Raw genomic sequence first — 22,015 nt, 5'->3', positions numbered from 1 at the left:
ATATCTTGCATTATGTTTGTGATCTCCTACCAGCCTGCCGACCTGCTGATTATTCCCCTAACTGATCTCTATCTAGAATTGCTCCTCCCAGTGCCTAAAAAAGAAGGTTGTGTATGCTTTGTATGTATTGACCCTGATGCAGTCTCAGATGCAAGACTCATGTATGCATTGAAATTCCAAAGTACAACAGATCTCTGGTTGGAGGTCTCCTGCCCTAACCATGATCATCTGACATTTTGTAAAGCTATAAAGACGTGACTGTTCCTATGTGGCTGAAGTACCGGAGTTTGGGAGAAACTAGCCTGTGCAGCACTATAACCCTCAAACCAATAGTATATGAATTTGAATATTACTCTGTCATAAACAAATGTTTCCATACACTTGAATCAACTGCTGTCAAGAAGACCTTCGAAGCACGGACCTGACCAATACAAGAACTTGACACCTGAAACAATAGCGCTTTCTCACTCTCTCTCTCTTACCTTCAATCAAAACCTAAATGTGGCCCTTGACTTTATACTTCTCTGTAACCTGCCTGATTGTTTTCCTCCTGCACCTCTGTTCTCAGATTTTTTTTGTATTCCCTATGTGCCGCACATGTAGCCCACCCTTGCATGTCTGCTCAACACCCACCAGATTTATCTACACCACTGCCGTATGCAGTGCTTGGTCTCCCTGCCTAGAACCCTCTGTGCTCCATTGCATGCTGCTGCATAATCAGTGCTGTGCGTGGTCTACAGTAATCATAACAAACAAAACCATCCATACCGCATATAGACTCCACCCTTCTGTTTCATACCTGTGTGTACATACGTGTTTCCCATGGTAAGGCAACATTGCTTCAGTGTCGCACTTGTAGTCAGTCAAGTCAAGTCAGAGAATTTATATAGCGCACTACATACCCAGAGGGTTTCAAGGTGCTTAGGAAGGGGAGGAGGATTATTTGTCGAATATCCACGTTTTAAGTTGCTTTCTGAATGCTAGGTGGTTCTGGGTAAGGCGAAGGTCAGAAGGGAGTGAGTTCCATGTTTTGGCAGCCAGGTATGAGAAGGATCTGCCTCCCATGGTGGTCTTATTGATGCGAGGTACAGTGGCGAGGGCTTGGCTGGAAGAGCGTAGTTGGCGGGGGGGGGGTGTAGAAGGACATTCGTGAGTTGAGGCATTCTGGTCCGATGTCGTAGAGTGATTTGTGTGCGTGGGTTAGCAGTCGGAAAGTGATTCTCTTATTGACGGGTAGCCAGTGGAGGTCTTTCAGGTGACCAGAGATGTGTTCGTTGCGCGGGATGTCCAATATGATCCTGGCTGAGGCGTTTTGGATTCGTTGGAGTTTCTTCTGGAGTTTAGCGGTAGTGCCTGCGTAGAGGGTGTTTCCGTAGTCCAGTCGGCTCGTGACCAGAGCGTGGGTGACTGTTTTCCTTGTTCCGGTGGGGATCCAGCGGAATGTTTTTTTGAGCATGCGAAGAACGTTGAAGCAGGATGAGGAGACGGCGTTGACTTGTCTGTTCATTGAGAGTGAAGAGTCTAGGATGACGCCTAGGTTCCGTGCGTGGTCTGTCGGGATGGGTGCTTTTCCAAGGGCTTCCGGCCACCAAGAGTCGTCCCATGCAGAGGGGGATGTACCTAAGATGAGGACTTCTGTTTTGTCTGAGTTCAGTTTCAGACGGCTTTGTTTCATCCACTCGGCAACTTTTTTCATTCCTTCGTGTAGGTTAGTTTTGGCGGTGCTGGGGTCATTGGTGAGAGAAAGGATTAGTTGAGTGTCATCCGCGTAAGAGATGATGTTGAGGTTGTGCTGGCGGGCGATGGCCGCGAGGAGGCTCATGTATACGTTGAAGAGGGTGGGGCTGAGTGAGGATCCTTGTGGTACTCCACAGATGACTTCAGTGGCCTCGGACTTAAATGGTGGAAGGCGGACTTTCTGGGTTCTTCCGGTGAGGAACGAGGTGATCCATTCAAGTGCTTTTCCTTGTATTCCGATGTTATTGAGGCGTTGTAAAAGGGTGCTGTGGCAGACTGTGTATGTAGCAGCATTGTGCTTTGTAAATAACAGCAACAGGGGTACATTTTCAATTTATATGGCTTATTCCAAACAAGGAAGATCTGCAGAGATGAGTTCCAGGCATTTGAGAGTATGTGTAGGCTCGGTTTGGATTCCTAACGTTGATCGTCATTCAAGTTGCCATGTTGTTCATCTGTCATAAATGTAAAGCAGCAGTTGCTACATGTTCCTTTAAAAGCTGCATGGCTTCTGCCCATAATTTCATTAATTTTGCATTGTGTCTGTCGTGTTGTGCCTGTTGTCATCTGTATTATTGAGTCTTTTGATTTTAATCTCGTTTGGTGTCAAAAGAAGCAGCGCACTGCCCTCCTCTGGCATAGGTGTTGCTGTGTAGATGCGAGTAAGGTGTTCCCCACCCCTGAACCCACAGCACGATCCTACATCCTGCATATGTTAGTGGGCAGAACATCAATACACCTGGCCCACACATCCAACTGGAAACATTGGGCAGCACACCTCTCGTGCATTCAGCAGAATGCAGATGTACTATATAGATGTGTATCAAGGCATTAACCACAGCTTTCCTCTGAGGCTGCAACACGCATTCAACACCGCTCGTTAAGACTGTACTCTACACACCCATCCAGCACAGCTCTGATATTCTGTGTACTCCAGTATTAACCAGCTTCCAACATCACTCGCTCGTGCTCATACATGCACAGAGTAAAGCGCACAGGATAGGCTGCATACACGCAACACACCCAGTTTTTAGAGGATGCTGTGCAGACCGCTTTCCACTAGAAAACAACACACATCATCAAACAGAATACGTTAAGCAAAAAAGGTGCTCATTCGTCCAAGAGAGCTCAAAGGCACTATATATGATTAGATCTCACTGTCAAAACAGCAGCCAACTCTTCAAAGAAAATACCACTCCTCAACTACACATAACTCTTAATCCAACCACCGTTCGTCTGATTAAAGGGATGACCCTAACAAGACACTTTATCTTTAATTACCTCTGACACATTCTTCCAAGTTCAGCAATTCACGTACTGATTTCCTTTATGACATGTAAAGACCTCTCGCACCTCAACGGCAAACACTTCTTGCCACTGTGGCACTCATGAGACCAAACCGAGACCAAACCTACACTCGAAAGCAGCAAATCATCCCCATCAGCACAACTTGTTATTCAACTCAAGCAACCGGAAATCAGACTCCAGAGGTGTTTGTCTCCCAACATTCTGTTTCTGTTCTTTCCTAAATATAGTGTCTCTGTCCTCCACTTCCTGACGCTGTTTAGTGATGGCCACTGTCTGTCCCAAGATACCCACATGTAAACATGGCAGACTAAATAGCAAAAACCAGGATGTGAGGGGCAGCAGTGTAGGAAATGTATTTAAGATAAGACTGCACAATACACATTGAATATTTACTTTATATATATTTACAATTTCAGCGGAAGGGGATTTAACCATCTGACTGCAAGAATTTTGCTTAATAACTTTTTTTCCAACGTGCTGAACATTTTATTCATGTTACTGTCCAATTTTATTCAAAATATACAATCACCATTTTGCAGTTAATATATGCACACATCCAACACACCCAAAGTTCTTCAATGCCTCGTCAGGGGTAGTAGGCACTATATAAATGCAATTTACAATCTCAATTAAAACATGTCTCCGAAAAAGAAAACAATATCTACATTTTCTGTACTGTATACATCTATTCAATGAATAATCATATTTGTGTAATGTGCAATTATTTCTCGCTCGAATCTTTCTCTTATTGGAGAACTGTTTTGCCCTCAGTCTGCAAAGACTGTTGGTGAAATCCTTTTCCTTCTCCTTGGGCGTTTTGTTGTTCGGATGAGAAAGTGTGCTCTTTCAGGTTTCCGATAACAGAAGTTTGCTATTTATGGACGCCAAAATCAGGCTTCCACGACGTACAGAGGAAATACGGCTATCCAGTCTAATCTCGACGCTAGCATTTGCATGACATACAAATATCAACAGCAAAATGTCAACATGCAAAGATTTCAATCCCCCCTCCATCCTCTCCCTCTCCCCCATTAACTACTTGACAATGAAAGGCCAGGATTGACACTAGAATAGCAGATTAAATGCATGTCGGGTTTAAGTAGAGAATGAATTAGAACCCACATGCGGTGGGTACATCAGTGCATTTTGGTACATCAGTACATTTCGCATGTCTATATACAAATAGTCATGTCAAAAAGAAAAATGTGATCTGACTTCTTCTCAAAAGCATTTGAACCTAAATGTGCTGCTCTGATTTAAGGCATCTGGAGAGAGGATGTGGTCTCAGGGCCAGAGCTGCCGACCTGGGAGCTGGGAAACCATGGTTCGAGCCTCGGGCCGACTCCACATTTTGTGATTCTGGGCAAATCACTTAATCTTCCTGTGACTACCAAAAACGTGAATGTGTCCTTGTGTAACGTAACTGGGGCTCATGTAAGTGCTCCAAAAATACCTTCGGGTCGAGTTCGTGTTCCTGTTGAAAATCATGTCTTGTATATTCTTTTATGGTCATTATTATGTCTTTCTAATGTCTTTCTTAAATTCTGGAAAAATCGTGCTTTTTAAATCAGAACTTTTAATCCTATGAGGCGTGATGAATTGTATGTTCAATACTTTTATGATTCATTTTATGTATCGAATAAAGTTTTTGAAACGAAACAAGTTTGTGCTATATAAATCTGGGTATTTAGGGCTAAGCGACCTTGTTGACCTTGAAATTCCTATGCCAGTTTCAATGGTCAACTTCAAAAATCTCTAAGCCCTTGAATGTCAGTGCCCTTATGTGCCCCAATTTATTGAGCAGTTTTTTGTTTAAGAACTGCATGGAAAGATTTTCCTCCTGAAGTCCACCTGCAAGGTAGATAATGGCAGGGTTCTCTCTGCACCTAATGTGCATACAATTACTACTTTAGTGCTATTGTTGCAAACCTATGTGGCAGGGCCACCAATCTTCCCAGTCCATTATTCAGCCCATGGAATTCATGTTCCACACAACCCATATTGACTTAGCAGTGGGCATCGTATTGCTATTCACTTAGTATGTCATTTGCCCGGCCTAACTGCTGTTCCGCTGTGTGCATTTTGTCTGTAAAGTATGCCTTCTTTTTTCTGTTATTTCGCACTGTCAGTATTTATGATGCACTTGCTTGTTGTGCATTTTCACATCATTATTTTTGCTCAGTTTTAGGCAGCCTGAGGCTATCTGACCAAGAAGAAATCTCTGCGAATGGCTAATGTCTCCTTGACCCATTAAACTGCCTTCCCACTAAAACGAAACAAATTGCCCAACATCTATTTGAAAGGGATGCAGATTTTGAGACTGGGAGGATTTATATATTTTTGCACATTAGCCAACTATAATTATTTTTTTTTAAATGCTGTATTATACAAAAATAGTCAGTATCACCTCCTTTGTATCACTCTCACCACTTCTGTTCGTAATTGTGAGCTTTGGGGAGATGAGCTTAAAGAGTATTTCTTCTTCTTTCTTGTCTTCTGTTAATCTTTCATTTTAGCTGATGCAAAGAGCGTATACCCTCTTATTTCTATGCTTTTAAACTGTTGCATACTATTGCATAGCCTGTTCGATTTTTTGATTCAGTCTTGTTATTTCCGATTAGATTTGTAATTCGTTTTAAGTTTCTTTGTACATTCTATAAGGTCTCGTTTCAAAAGTATTGTGCTATACAGCATATTAGTTAACCCCTTCACTGCGGCGGGAATTCCGCCGCAGCGCTAAGGGGCCGGGGGGGTCGAGCGGCGCTCGCATGCTCGTGACGGAGCCGCTCCGTCACGAGCCGCGGTTGAGCTGTGCTCGTGACGGAACGCGCCCGCTCAATGGAACGCTCAGCGCAGGCGCGAAATTTGCGCCGCGCAGGCGCGCCGAGCGGGCCATGACGGAACCGCTCCGTCATGAGCACAGCTCAACCGAGGCTCATGACGGAGCGGCTCCGTCATGAGCATAGAGGGTTAATGGGTATTTGTGCTTTAATATTGTTTTTTATATGTTTCATTCGATTTGGGTGGTGACACCCAGTTATTAAATTAACTTCAATCTCCTAAAGAGCTTGGTGCCACTGAAAAATACATTTGTTTGATAGTTGTTGATCCATGCTGGAATGTTTTAAGTTTAGTTTGAGCAAAACATATGTTAGCCATTGACGACGTATTATTATCCCAAACTAGGGTGGGTGAATATTTGTATTGTAACTAAACAAATGGTTTCAATATGGTGTGTGTCTGTATTCACACACACACACACACACACACACATAAATACACATAGATAGAAATATATAGATAATATATTTATGACAGAGGCTGCAAAATTATCTCAATAGCTATGGTTATGATGGCCAGCCTATAGAAAATGGAACGAATAATTTTGGCATTATTCAACAAATCGGTCAGAAACGTATAAGGCACCCAATTCCTTTTATAAGGTTCTTCATTGCAAATGTAAGGATTGTATGAGGGGGATCAAAAGATATTTAAAATGATCCCAAGTACATTTGCCATTTTAAGTCCCATAGCAATTATCTTTCTACATGCCAAAAGAAATGCTGGACAAAATTACATCCCCTTAGCATGAAGCGAGAACATTCCTCACAATGGATCCTTTGGTTGCTTTGGTGTAAACAAGTTCAGTAGTTCTGCGATATTTGCATTACAAAGTGGTGTGTGAAAATGCTTTCATGGTTCAGTCTTTTCTATCTGTGGTCTATTAGGTTCACAAACCTTTCACAGAGAAGAAAGCACGTACATTGTTCTACACACGGATTGGCTGTTCAGAGGAACATTTTGCTCTGTCCTCCATTTTGTTCTTTTGAATGATGTCCATGCACTAGTGTGAAATCTTGATTGCCTTGTTCTGGATGCAGTGTTCCTGAGGCCTGGGCATGGGAAATACTATTCTTCCCCCGAAAAAGGTGGTTAGATTTAGACAAGCTGTTTGTAAACAGTCCATGTAGAATATGCAATTTTTTCTCTTGAAGCAAACTTGAGGTGAGAATGCATGAATGTAGCCCTGTAACCTCAGCCCCAGCTCTAACTCTTGCGCCAACACTACACTTTAACCAGTTCGCGATGCTCACAGTAGACCCCGTTCCAGACCCAGTTGATATTTTGTTCAACCAACGAAAAAAATGACGTCACAATGTGTCCTTAAGCTACAATGTTGAAGTTGAGTGTCCACAATGCAAAGAACAAAATAATTGATTCCATGCTAGAGACCTTTGTTGAACATTTTAATCCAAATTCAGAACGCCACACCCACAGTATAGCAGTCTACTCTGTTAGGTCCTAATGTTTCTTGAAAAGATGAACCCCAAACATGTTACAGAACATATCTGTAGCAGAGCCCATAAAATGTTTTAAGCATTGTCTAATTTATGGAAAAAATAAGTGCAGGGACGCAAAGTTTTTCTTAGGAGATGGCAACCATGGCTATTGAATGCTAGAGTGGCTCAATTAAAAGGACGCCTAGTCTTGATTCCACAGCACGCCTCGTTCATGCACCACCCTGCACTTTCTGTTATTTCACACTCACAGGTTGTTTCGCATGCCTCCTTTCTTATCTTTCAAACACTGACCCCCAGTCAACGGATCTGGGTTTAATCCATCACCATTCTTTAGCTCACTCAGCCACCCCAGTTCAGACATGGCCATATGTAAATCAGTCTGACCCTGTGCCTCATGGGAACAGTCCAGCCCGAACTGCCAAGCCATGTCCTCCCTGGACCGGAAACAAGCATCCTGGGACCGGTTTCGGATTCATAGTCCTCATCAGCCAGGCTATCTTGAATCCAGTGGCCAAGTGAGCAAGGGACTCACGTCTGAGCATACCCTGCCAATTTAGGGCGAACAAAGTGATACAAAAGGAGATGATGGACGGAGCGTTTGAGCAAAATCAAACACTCACCCCCAGTCAACTGATCTGGGTTTAATCCATCACCATTCTTTAATCCCTCACATGTAAACCAGATGTTTGTTATTGTAAACCAAGACATGGCAGCCTCATTAGAGAAACCGCTATATTCAAGATTTCTGCATGGTAGCAGAATTGTTTCATTAAGTAAAAAAGCCGCCTTTGAGAAATATTTATTTGCTTCTGCTTTGCATACAATTGCATTTCTTGTGGATAAAGGCCTGAAATAACGGCCAGTGACCCCCAGATTTAAACTTAACCGGAGAGAGTGCACATTGTTTACATTTTTTAATCTACAAATTCAGATTTTCTAAGGCAATATTTTAATCATAACTTCTTTTTATTCGTGCAGTATTTTCATCCGTTTTCAAAAACTCAGTGAACACTGGCATTTGCTGATGCATTAAAACAATATATTTTGGCAGTAATGACTAAAATCATTAGAGGTTTGAACATCTACTACTACTTGGTGTATATTCATCCTACTTATTGATATACTTGTGTCAGTTCCATTAATTGCTGTGTTGGATTAGAAAAACAAAATCTATTATATTATTACAACCTTCTAGAATAACTGATCTTTTTGACCTTGTTAGCAATATTTGTTGTAGTAAAGATTGTTTTTTTTTCTGGTGAAGATGATATATGATCATTGCAATACTTTGAATGATATGTTATTGTGAGACGAAAGACCACAGTCTGCTATTGTTTAGATGATGCAGTCTACCCATACTGGTGCATGGGTCTTGAGCTGGAGGAGGCTTAAATAAAGGCCATGACGAATGGCAGCGATGAGCAGGAAGGGGTGGGGGGAACAACAGAAGGGGGACAGGGAGGAGCGGGAGAAGCAGTGGATGAGTTGAGGGATGGGAGAGCAATACAATGTGTACAGGTTTAGGGTGTGAAGGTGGAAGCAGTACATAGTGAAGAAAGGAGAATGCGAGAAAACACATGCACTTCCATGGAGTGCTAAAATAAAAAGAAATCTAAGATGTGGAAGGAGAAAGTCATCCAATTGGAAGAACGGTAAAGAAGCTATACTCCAGGTCAGGAACAAACAAAAGTAGAAGGAAAGACATGGAATTGGAAGAAAGCAGATGAGATTGACAAGGAAGCCAACCAATGATAAGCTATGTACTGACCCGAAGCTTGTTTCCAAATACTGGTATTTCCCACTATAGTTCTTTCCACAACAAACAGCTAAAGCTGCCACTAGGCCTGGCCTGAAGAGCACTGAGAAGTACCAGTGTATTAGGTTATATGTCTATTACATAGTCCTGATATGAGCTTTTGTAATGTTGCATTATTTAAGACATCTGACTGCCCTATTTAGTTGTGGTCTGTGTGTATGCACTTCTCTAAGGGTATACCACCTACATTGCACTGAGTATTTTAACAGTTAAGTAGCTAGGCGCCCCATGTTGCTCAGCCACACCACCCAAAAGATGGGCAGACTGCTGTGGTGCTTTATTGTTACAAGAGTCTTTAAAGGTGCATCACATGCAAGTGTTGGTGACAATAGGCACTCGCTGCCAGCATCCCTGGGGTTCTACTTCACCAGAGTAGTGCTGTGGCCTTTCCACCTCAGTGGATGTCCGTCCACTACAAGTAGTCCACAGGGGTGAGACCTTACCTGCTGTGGTGATGCTAATCTACAAACATACCCCTGCTAACTTAGTAATTGTGGAGACTCTACAGACAGAAAAATGTAGCTAAAAAAACAGCTGTAATTGTTACCTTGTGTTCTCTGGTGCCTCTTTACACCGACCCTGGGAGCCACTCAGCAGGTGCAACTGTTTAATGACTCATCAACATCTCAACCCAGCACAACATGCGCTTCTGCACTTGTTTGTAGACCTCATTGGCAAATTCACTGACAAAAGCGCTACTGTGTGGCCAGTGTAATGCCACGTCATATTGCTTTTTTATGTTAGAAGGGGCAGGACAGTAAACTCAACATGGGGGGCGAAGAGACTCGGCATCAGCTCTACATCCTGTGATTCAGGGCTGGAGTGACTTTCAGCCATGCTGAACAGCAGATGTGCTGCTAGACAACTTGGCTAAAAGACATTCACATTGACAAGGCCAATAGCTCGGGCATTGCCAAGACCTATTGGCTTTAACAGTGTTTGTTTCTTTTCTATAGCCACTGCATGGCTCATTGTCATGCAACAAGAGAATTCTAGTCCAGTGCTTTCATTTAACAAACTAGTGAATTCTGGAAGTGTTACCTTGGCAGATTTATATTTAACTTATCCAAGTGGAGTAGTACAATATAATTGATTTGTGCAGAGTAGCCCATGACAGGTGTTCCCTTGACATGGAGTCATCAAGTCATCAGTTAACAAGAATTGCCCTCATCAACCTTGATCCATGGTGGCCGAAATGTCTTCCCCCCCACTCTCTAACCCCAAGAACCAAATTCAGAGTCTGGGGTCTGGCTTGACTCCACCTTGGGATTTCAAGTTCAGGCCAGAAAAGTTGCCGCAACCTGTTATGGTCTGCTCAGGCTCCTCAGGAAGGTTCTGGTCCTTCTTCCTTTCGAGGCCACACGCCTGCTAGTCCAGTCCCTCATTCTCTCCCGACTGGACTACGCAAATGCGGTCTATCTTGGTGCCCCTGCAGGCTCCATTAAAATATTGCAATCTGTCCAGAATTTTGCAGCTCGTCTACTCTTGGACGTACCTAGACGCAGTTCTGCGAAGGCTGCTTTTCGGTCTCTTCATTGGCTCCCGATACAAGAAAGGATCTAGTTTAAAACCATGTGTATGGCTCATAAATCTATAACAAATAATGGACGGCCATTCTTCGTCCTCTGTTCCGCCGCCATCAATCTCTCAGAACTCTGAGATCTAACCATCTTAATTTGCTGGGAGCGCCGAGGGTGAAGCCGTCACGCATGGGTGGTCGCCAGCTCTCCTTCCATGCAGCTAAAATCTAGAACCAACTCCCTGAGAACATTAGGCTTGAAGCCAACCATCTTGCCTTCAGGAAACGGCTGAAGACATTCTTGTTTCCACTGAATGGTACTGTCCCTGATGTCAGGTCTAAAAGCGCTGGGATGCCTCCGGGTAGCCATGCGCTATACACAATTGTTCTTCAAATAACCACAAGATGCTATATCTCAGCCGTATACTTAAGGCTTTGTTTTGACTAACGTTCTATAACAATGACAAACTAGAAATCTATTATACCATTATTACAATGCCCACATTTCCAGGCTGAGCCAATCCTGCACGTTATAACATGGGATGTCAAGCAGCTCTACTCAGTGCTAATAATGTTAAGGCCACGTTGAAGATTGCATGCCTAACCAATAACAGTACCTTCAGGCCCACACCAACAGGAAATCCAGTGCATGTGGCACTTTTTGTGACAAGAGCTAGAGGCAGCAGTCAACCACTGCCATCTCCAGCTGAACACAGGCCAACAACCAGCGTGGTAAAGTGTATCTCCGGCTTGGCTCTCAAAGCCTCTCGCCAGCTTCTCACCAGCTTTTCTTATGAATCAGAAGTGAAAAGATTCAAGGTATAACCTGGTCATACAGTAGTACACCTTCACCTTAACGGGTTGGCACATATTGTACAGATCACAACTGGAGCATTAGGAAGCAAAAACTACTGTTATGCTACACTACTCACTGGATTTGGTAGGCTCTAGTACACTACTTCACACATGCCTGATAGGCTTTGAGGGCCCTGAGGCCACTGCTCACATGCTCCATCAATCAATCAAAACGTTTTCCCAGTGCAGGCAAGTGAGCCAGCAAAGTCAGTCATCTTAACAAGCATTGGCAAAGCCAGTAGGTCTCAGCGATCCAAGCGCTATTGGTGTTGTCAATGATGATTTATTTTAGCCATTCTAACTAGCAGCATGGCTGCTGTTCAGCATGGCTGAAAGTCATGTAAAAGTCCTAAGAGTATGGCAGTTGCGTCCTTTTCTTCCCTGAAATAACACACGAGTGCACACATGCACCAAAGGCCCAGTGCTACTGTCTCTGAAAGTGAGAGAGGCAAGGCAGGCCGAGCTTGGCTCAGGCCGGATTTATTTTCTGTTTAGCAGGAGTGAAAGAGCAGAGAAAGATGGGTGGGAGGTGTAAAATGAGAAATTAAAACAATCTCCATCATCGATACCTACAAAATGGGGAACTGTGCAGTTTTCATGTTTATATTCTGTAGGGACAGGATGTGGTGTAATGGCCAGAGTAGCCATCTTTGAAGCTGCAAAACCAGGTTTGAGTGTCGGCGGGAGGCTCAACATCCTGTGATTCTGGGCAAATCACTTAATCGCTCAGTGCCTAAAAATGAATGTGTCCGTCTGTAATGCAACTAGTGTTCCTGTAAAGCGCTGCAATACCTTTGGGTCTCATTTGCACTAATTAAAACTTCAACAACAACAAAAAGTAACACTAGCTTGCAATGTTGCTGCTTTCCCGTTAGTGCAGTTTAATAATGTATACATACTTTGATATGAAGCCTGGGTGGGAGGCAAACAAAGAGCTTGTAAAAATATGAGCACTCCTGGAGAGTGCTCAAACATAAAGACAAAAGTCGCTCCTAAAACGTCAGCAGTGGATGGACACAAGAACTCGGTCCATGCTCTGGGGAAGGGCTGAACCCAAGAGGAGGCATGAAGCATGCATGCCATGAACAACTGGGGACAAAGGATATGAGAGCGAGGATGGAGTGAGCAAATGGGAAGCCTGTGGGCAGGCTGAAGCCCACAGAGTGAACACAACATAGCTCTTCAAGACAGCGCCTGCGCTATCTAACCGAGACCTAAAAAAAGAATTACCACAAAGCAAATACCTTGGTGACAATATAGAGGCAAATAAAGTGACAGATTTCCCTCTACTTCACGATGTGAGCACATTGTCAAGGCCCATTTTTTTATTAACAATTATATTTTTATGCACAATATTTTAAAAGCCCAATCTTACAAGAATAATGCATTCAATTGAACCAGGACTAATAACCCTACTGGAGGACACCCACTACTTCCTACAAAAAAAGTATCTCACTTCAAAATAGATGTACTTAACAAGATCCACACAATATCGCTATTATTGCCTTCCACAGTGGGACGGTCCTTGGTGAAGGGTCAGGTGTGGGTGCGCCACTTGAGCCCTTCACATTGATTCTCAATGAGAGAGATCAGTGATGTGTCTCAGACCACACCTCCTCAGTCGGCTTCACTAGCCCTTGCAGGTTGAGGTGCTGGGGCAGTGCAGATTGGCATCTTTGATTCCCGTTGCCGCTTGTCCCACTTTCCAAATTGGTGTCTGAAATAAAGAAGCAAGATTCTGTCACTCACCAGATCTGACACCCGAGCGACGAATGGTTGTCATGTGGGTTGATCCATAATGTGATTTACGCTACTACCAATGTGACAGCAGGAAAAGACTGACTTTTTGCCTACTCTACATGTACTAAAAGGTTAAACGTGGGCCGATCCAGACTGTGAATGACACTTTACCTAAGCTGTGGCTGATAGAGGCTGATCCAAACCCCCTTTATGTTTGTATAATATATGAATGCGATTATTATTATTAGTGGTGGTGCTGTTGTTGTTGTTGTGTATTATCAAATGTTATTTTTGTTTACTACAAGGGATTAGCAGACAGCTGAAGCGGCCTCTAGTTCAGGCTTAATAAATAATGGAAGGCAACAAAATATTGCTTGTACAGGAATGGCATTTTAAGGAGACTATATTAATTGTTTGAATTAAAGATATTAAAATGGTCAATACTTTAACCTTTGATATGATTTCTTTCCGCCCTTATCAAAAAGAATAGAAAGCCACCAGTCTGTCGTTGCCCACTTGCTCTTTGAAGTTTTACTTTTCAAGGATGAAGTGAAGAAACCCTCCTCCCCGTTTTTGATTAAAAGTTACTATGATTTACTTGGCAAATGAACAAAGACTACGTGTTTATGCCCCTACACGATAATTCGGTGTTCTCAACGTCAACAGCCAATGTGTAGCTACTGACGAAATTAGCTTGTAATTTATTTTACTTTAATTTTCTTTTTGAATTTAAAGTTTCATTCAAATAAAGGTGATTTATACAGGCACAAATGTAGAAAGGCTAGTGTAGTGAGGGGCATTTGGTAAGGCACCTGAGCCTTTAAAAGGCGAAATGACATTGCTAATATTTACAATGAAGGCCACACAAGTCCTCCAAATTCAGGGGGTTTATACTCCAGGAAGGTGTGTTTTGTTTGTGATGGCTTTGTGAAGGAGTCAGGTTGTGCAGCATGCAAATCCTATAATGTAGGCGTAATGGTATGTTTATGGTTGGTTTCTCCATCCTTGTGTAACATTGGTCCATCTTGTCTGGGTGTGACCAACTTAGGTCGTGTAGGACTGGCTCCATGTCAGCGTCTTAAGACTTCCAATGAAGGTAAATGTACATACAGTTAGCCCAATTCACAAAGACTTTGTTAAAAGTGGAATTACTTCCTCTTGTAGTACTCCTGGTTTCCCAAAATACTACAGGAACATGACATAGCAAAATATTTGGGAATCTGCCTCAATAAATTCAAGGGGGTCCTGCTTGGCTAAAGGTCTGCTTTGTATCTGTGAGGTTGTCTTGTTGATGTCTGAGTGCAAGCAATTTGGTAAGTTTCGCCACAGTTGCAGGAATTTCGAAGGCTCAGCGCTTCATTTTGCAGAGGTCAATTATTTTGTCTTAATCCACTGCAATCAATCACTCAAATCAATAGAGTACAGCTATTCTTCGAGTAGTGCTTAGTAACTTCTCAATTCCATTTGTCTCGTTTCAAGGTATATTATCAAATGTGTAATTGGAAACTGATATAAAGTGGACGAAGTTTACCGATTTAAATTTGAATATCTAAGTGGTTCTGAGATAAAGCAAAAGTGCACTGTTCATGGATACAGGAGCCCAGTCACAAACATCTTATAAACTGCAAATGCTACCTGAAGTATGTTTCCTCTGACATTTCAGTTAATTTCCAGCTTTTGGAGGAATTCAAAAATTCCCAGGAGTGTTGACTTTGTTGATTTTAATGAATACATCTACTGCCCTACACTCACTCCTGCGGATTATCCAAGTGAGTAAGCATGGCAAATTTGTGAAATAGCTCTTCTAATTGTTCTTCACAAGAAACAATGTTTTACCTGTAAGTATTTAAGGCCCGAATTCACAAAGATTCTGCAATGAGTAGGTGTGACTTACTATTGTAGTGCTCCTCAACTCCAAAAGTAGGCCTGACTTTTTCTTGGCTCACTCTTGGAATTTAGGATGAAACCAAGAGTACCGCAAGAGTAAACTGAAGGAAATCTTTCACACCTAATTTGCATGGTCTCCTCTGCTCCTTTTAGACCCAATGATACATATTGCAAATTGGTGCAAAGACAATAGGGTAAGTTAGTGAAATCCCACAAAGTTGCAACTTTATGGGTTTTCAACACTGGACCATTCGCAGTCCCTTTCCTGGTCATGTGAACATCCGTGTTTCTGTCCTTAACCCCACATTTACCATTATCACAAAATCTGCCAGTGTGGCAGATTTTGCCAATGGTTAATGTCAGTTAGAGCCAGGGAAATACTCAAATATTGATTTGGTTAATTGAGGTTTGTGTCCCTAAATCCCAATTTCTGTGGTTGTATCAACAAAGGGGTTTGAACATCATAAGGCCCACCGATCATATAAAAAGGCAAACTTTATTTTAAAGTACACACAAACAATTTTATAAGACACACTGGAGTATAATGGCAAAATAAAGTGGTTCATAAACAAAAAGCTGATAGGGAAAATCAACAGTAAATGTTTTACCTTAACAAATATGTATAATTGAGAAAATAAATATGAGGGAGGTAATCTTTTTAGTATGATTGGTATAGTAATCGGTTTAGTCTTATGATAATGAAAATCAATGCTCAATTAAACCCGGGATAATTAGCTTATTGTAACCAACTATTTGACCTGAGGGATGTACGGTTCTGCAGAGCATATTGCATTGTGCAATATTGCATGAAGTTGTTTTGTGTCTGCTGGCTCTAGCTTTTGTCCCCTGAATTGTCCAGTCACTTAGGCAGTTCAGATTGTAATTAACACTACAGGTGTATGACATAAAGTGAACACTGCAAGTGCTAGTTTAAGAATGGGGCTGTACCTCATAAAGCAATCACTGGGAACTCTAAATTAAGACATAGTGTGTGGCACCGTTTTGAGCTGGCTGTTGTTTTAAGAAGTTGAAAGGCTGGAGCATTGATATTTTACCATTTATTACGATGGTAAATAGATGCTTTCACTGGAACTTTCAAAGCTCAAGCTGCTTTTGGTTAGAATGAAGCTGCATTTATTGAGATATCTGAAGTAAACAACAGAAACTGACACAATAATATACACAAGAAAACAGTCAAAACAAAATGCAACACAACAAACTCACTATGCAGTAATGCACCACAAAAATAGCCAAACACATTACCACCACAACACACACAACAAAATGCACACACTTTCTTGGCACACATTAAGCACCTCCATTATTCCATATTCATAATACAGAGGTAAAAGGTATTTGAAGCAACCACTCTTTTAAATAACCACCTAAGACATAATATTGCATCAGGCTAAAAGATTGTAATCTGGCCCACAGTCTCTAGCACAGTTTTTTCTTTTTTATAAATCTTTTTATGAACAGACTCAACATAAAGGTACAGTTCCACAAAAGTCAATAGAAGAGATTACAGTGAAACAAAATATATAAACAGATACAGTAGGATAGCTCATTGGAAATCACGGGGAGGGGGAATCATCACAGTCAAAATTGCGGGGTGGAGTACATATATTGCCACGGTATTCATTCGAGGGTTCCCATATCTTGGACCATTTCCGGGGGCAGCCTCGGGCCTTGTATACTGTCTTTTCTCTCAGCATACACCAATCAAGGTCTTTTTTCCAGTCCGTGATAGTGGGTGAATGTGAGGCCCCCCCGAGCTGAGCAGTGTTCCTCTTGGTGACCATATAGCTGAGTGTGACCCATTGTGTAGTGTGAGTGGTGAGGTCAGTGGGCTCCCAGATGTTAGGGAGACATCTGGACGCTTCTGGCTTAATTTCAACCTCCAACGTTTCACTTATTACTTCGTGTATCTTTCGCCAGTATTCCTGGATGGGTTCTCAGTGCCATATTATGTGCATGGATGTGCCCGTTTGGGTGCATCCCCCCCTACAAGACCCGTCTGCTGACCCACCCATGTGTATCAATTAGGGACCTGTTATGTAAATTCTGTGCAGGATCTTCAGTTGCACCAGTCAGAGACGAGCTGGGATCGTAACAGTTTTGGGGGAGGAGACCGCTATTTTCCAGCTTTAATAGTCTTAATTCAATACCATCTCCGGTCCACTTTTCTCATAGTGAACGCAGAGGATCTTCCATATTATTAATGAGTTTTCGGTAGATCAGGGAGATGGCCCTTTCAGGTAAATGGCCATTGAGTAGTCTGTCTTCCAGTGGGGAGAAATCTGGCGGAGAGGAGTCTCACTGCGACACTGATTGCAATGCATGTCGGACTTGCAGGTATCGAAAAAACTCTTGAGTCTTCCAGTTCGTATTGACGCTGGAGAGTGTCGAAGGGCTTCACGCCCCCTGTGTACCAAAGATCCCTAATGTGTGAAAGGCCAATTAGTTCCCACTTGCCAAAGCATTTAGAGTTCCCCAAGTCTCCTAATTTTTGTGAATCCCACAGAGGTGTGGCAAGAGTAACCTGTGGTTCCAGCCGATGATTTGGTTGTGGAATGCCAGATTTTAACTGTGTGGTTGGTAGGACCAGTAAGTGGGTACCTGTCCGGTTTGGAGTATAATGCTCGGGTGTAGGTCCAGTTTGGAAGAAGCCATCGATCCATGTTGAACCCCGGGTCGTCAGGGCGACCGTATGTGCCGTGATTTATTGCTGTAAGATGTGCAGCTCAATAATATTTTTTAATGTCAGGCAATCCGATTCCTCTGTCGTACCAACTGAGCGTGAGTTTTTGTAGAGCAATACGCGGGTTCTGTCCCAAAGAAGGTCTCGCTGTAGCCCTTCTATTTCTTTAAAATATGAATTTGGGACAGGGTCTGCCGCGTTTTGTAAGACATATACAGGAAGCGGGGTAGGTACATCATTTTAAAAAGGGCCACCTTGCCTAATAGTGAGAGCGAGAGTGACTTTCAGTTTGTGATGTCACGTCTGAGTCTTTGCAGTGGGGGAACAAGGTTACGGGCATACCAGAGGGAATGATCAAGGGAAATGAATATACCTAGGTATTTGAAGCTTCTGTGATTATCGGTATTGGGCAGTTTCGAGGTAGCGGAGGAGGACCTTCATAGAGGACATATAGGAGAGATTTTTGCCAGTTGATACAAAACCCGGAATACCTGCCAAAAATGGCCAAGATGTCAAAAACAGCAATCAGGGACCTCTAGGGGGACGTGAGATACAGAAGGACGTCGTCCGCATATAAAGAAATATGGTCCTCCCAGTCCGCAGACCATTGCATTCTACGAATCATTGGATCTCTACTGATCCACGCCGCTAGGGGTTGGAGGGCAAGAGCGAATAGTAAGGGAGAGAGGGGACACCCCTGACGGGTCCCTCGGCTAAGTGTAAAAGTCTCAGATTTTTTGTTATTCACGACCACTTGAGCCATAGGTGCGCTGTAAAGTAGGCACACCCATCGGCTAAAACTCAGCCCAAAACCTAGTTTTGTGAGCATGGCGAAAAGATAGGGCCACTCAAGCATGCCAAAGGCCATACTGGCAACTAGAGAGACTATGATTGCCTCTTCTCGTATGGTCGGTGCCCTAGCCAGGACCCAGTGTACTCTGCGCAGATTTACAGCAGTGTTCCTTCTTGGCATAAATCCTGATTGATCTTAGTGCACTAGGTACCCTATTACCTTGATCAGCCTATTAGATAGTACTTTAGCTAGGATTTTAGGTTCTGCGTTCAACAATGAAATAGGGCAGTAGGAGGCGCAGTCTGTTTTGGGTTTCCATTCCTTGTAAATTGTGACAATGGTTGCAATTCTCTAGTCTAGAGGCAGAAATCCCTGTTCAAGGCTGTCCTCAAACATAGATTTCAGATAGGGGGCTAATTTATCTGGATGGAGCTTATAGAGTTCGATCGGGATACCATTCGGGCCACCTGAGCACTACCCGGGTGCAGCGCTCGTATCGCAAGCGCTATTTCGCGAGCGGTGAGATCACTATCCATAAACACTTGGTCAGCGTCCGAGCGTGCAGGGAGGGAGATGTCTCTCAGGAGTTCCGAGGAGTCTGCCTCATTGTATGGTGCCACCGAACTGTAAACCGTGTGAAAGTGCTCTGCGAACTGGTTAACTATGTCTTGGGAGTCTGTTATGGGGGACATGTCAGTATCTCTAAGCTTCGGGACGAGCCTACTAGCGTGTTCTTTTTTATCTAGCCAGGCAATTAGTTATCCAGCCTTGTCCCCCCAGTCGTAGATCCGGCCCAGCCTATCCTGTCCCATTATTTTGGCACGGTCGGTGACCAGCGCCCGATATTCGTCATGTCATAGGCAGAGTGTGTGAAGGGCTTCAGGAGTGGTGCCAGAATGTAAGTCTTGTTCAAGACAATAGATCTTTTGTTCCACGCCGGAGACGTCTTTTGTTGTGTCTTTTTTTGATCCTGCTATTAGGGAGAGGGCCTGACCCCGGACTACTGTTTTAAAGGCTTCCCACAAAATGTGTGGGGAAACAACAGTGTGTTCATTCTCCAGGAAGTAGTTGTCAATGGACTTAATTAGGTCTTTGCGTATTTTCGGGTTTTTGAGGTACCATGGATTGATAGGGGCAACACGTCCTACTTGTGTGAGGTCAAGGACTATGTGGACCCATAGTGGGGAATGATCAGAGATACCTCTGGCTAGATGTCAGATTTCATGGATATGCGTGACCTGTGGAGCTGGGACAATTATATATTCCAGGCGGGAGAGGCTATTATGTGCCCCGGAGTGAAAGGTGTGTTGAATCTTATCCGGATGGTATGTTCTCCATCCATTCACTAAACCCACTGCCTCCAAGAAACTGGAAAAAGAGTGTGTAGTGTGAGGTATTGTGCGAGGGGGGTGTCTGTCAAGTGAGCCAGATAATACTGAGTTGAAGTCTCCACCGAGCACTAGGTGCCCATCAGGTAGCGCTAGCAGTATAGTACTGAGGTCAGTAAACGTTGTGACTTGTAAGCCTGGGGTTGCATATATCAACATAAAGGTAATGGTTTGACCATCCCAAGTGCCCGTGATACCAACATATCTGCCACGATAATCTGTCCAGGTGGACGTGAGTGATAGGGGCCCTGCCACAGTTTTGAGGTGGCTGGTGTCTTAAATAGTTGAAACTTTGGAGCAGCACTATTTTAATAAATTAGACAGTGGAGGTTAGATAGTGGTATGTGGCTGCTTTTCACACCAATATGAAAGAAATCTGCTGCTTACGGCTGGAAATGTAGCAGCATCTGTCAGATAGCAGAGCATTACACAATGACATACACAAAAAGAAGAACACAACTAAAACATAACCGGTTTCAACACAGCAAAACAGCTTAACAGAAGGAAGCACAACAACCACAGCACAACACTATAGCAAGACAATCTAATAATGCAGCACGAAATTCCACACAACAAATATGCACAAACATTTTTGTCACGCATTACCACCTCCAGAAAGCTGCTTTCATAGTATGGTGGGAAAAGGGGTTTGCAACAACCACTGCATTAACTTACCACCAAGGACATGACATAGCACCTGTCCAAAATGTTTTGTGCCCCGGCTCCAAACCTCCCCTCTGTGCGAGCTCCAGGCAGTGAATTCTGAAATTCAGAGTTGTACAATCTCTTACAGTGTGTAAATAAAATCGGAGAATATCTGAAATGAGATAGTAACAAATATTCAGGAGGATGAGTTGATACTAAGTGCATATGAATAAGCACTCAAAACCATATACTCCTTTTTGCAATACCTTTCAGGCCTAGTAGGGAGCAGAGTGTTAATTATGAATATAAGTATTCTGCTTTCCAACAAGCACAGGAAGAAAATGATAGCTGTCACTACAAGTGAATTATACAGCAATGGATTTTGGTAGCTGATTTATTACTGACCCTGAAAATGTGTTTTTTTTTTTGTAATGTTTTACTATTTTTCATTTCTTCCGTTTCTGCTTGACTTTCTTCTTCAGTGTTTTCTTCTTGTAAACATTTCTTCCTTTCCCCCATTTCTCCTTTTTCAATTCGCAGGCTGTGAGTTGCATGTTGGCCTCTCTTCATTCCGAACTTGACATTCAAAGGTACTTGCTGAAAATTGAATCCTCTCAGAGAGTTAGTACTTTCTTTCTTTCTACTGCTTTGTGTGTCGGACTGAGCTCGTTTCCAGTAACTGTGTGATGTTTGCATCATAACCAGCATTCTCTAATAAAACCTTTTTTTAATGTATTTCTCCTTGCATCCTCAATTTATGATGACTTTATATCAAAAAAAGGGTGCTTCATTTAAAACAATTCCATTGTTTTTATTAACTGCGTGAATCTTGTTTGCACTGCATGTCAACTCCCGCTGTGACTTTTAATAACTACTGATAAATCCATAAATGCACTTTATTCATCCCTATTCTTGCATTATTCATTCATCATTTGTTATGAGTTGTTAGTAATGTATCGACATCATAAAATTCCCTGAAAAGGGTTTGCAAGGCTTTGGTTTTATCCCCTAGCATCATTTCAAACTATTGAAATTGTGCAGCACGTGGGAAAACGTGCGCCAGGATATTGACCACAAATAAGGTTTCTGATATATGGACGGGCTCACTCTAGTTAACCTATACAATTTTGAACCTGGAAAGCCAGGTTATTTCTTTAGCACATTGATGAGAAGATGGTGGGCGGTGAAACTAGAGTATTTGATTAGCAGAGTTCAACACAGTGTAAGGGTATGGCAACAAAGAGTTGAACATGTTCTCAATTGAGGGAAAGTGCATTAGGCCACAGGATCACTGATTGGAGAAGGGCCAAAGGATGGTAAGTAAA

The 22,015-nt window shown here is 42.8% G+C and overlaps 1 protein-coding gene across 11 annotated transcripts in view; it reads left to right on the top strand.

Annotated features, from left to right (window-relative positions):
• KIAA1217 (KIAA1217 ortholog) overlaps nt 1-22,015 on the top strand; it is a 1,418,769-nt gene that overhangs the window by 746,105 nt on the left and 650,649 nt on the right. For 4 of the 11 annotated variants that reach the window (XM_086941665.1, XM_086941664.1, XM_086941667.1 and 1 more), the window contains one exon: nt 21,231-21,311. The exons of the other annotated variants lie outside the window; for them this stretch is intronic. In XM_086941665.1, the coding sequence (XP_086797791.1) occupies nt 21,231-21,311 (81 nt within the window). The remainder of the gene's footprint in view (nt 1-21,230; nt 21,312-22,015) is intronic. 11 annotated transcript variants of the gene reach the window in all.

The sequence above is a fragment of the Lissotriton vulgaris genome, chromosome 10, assembly GCF_964263255.1.
Source record: "Lissotriton vulgaris chromosome 10, aLisVul1.2, whole genome shotgun sequence".
Lineage (NCBI taxonomy): Eukaryota > Metazoa > Chordata > Amphibia > Caudata > Salamandridae > Lissotriton > Lissotriton vulgaris.
This window is presented reverse-complemented; position numbering and strand designations above follow the sequence as displayed.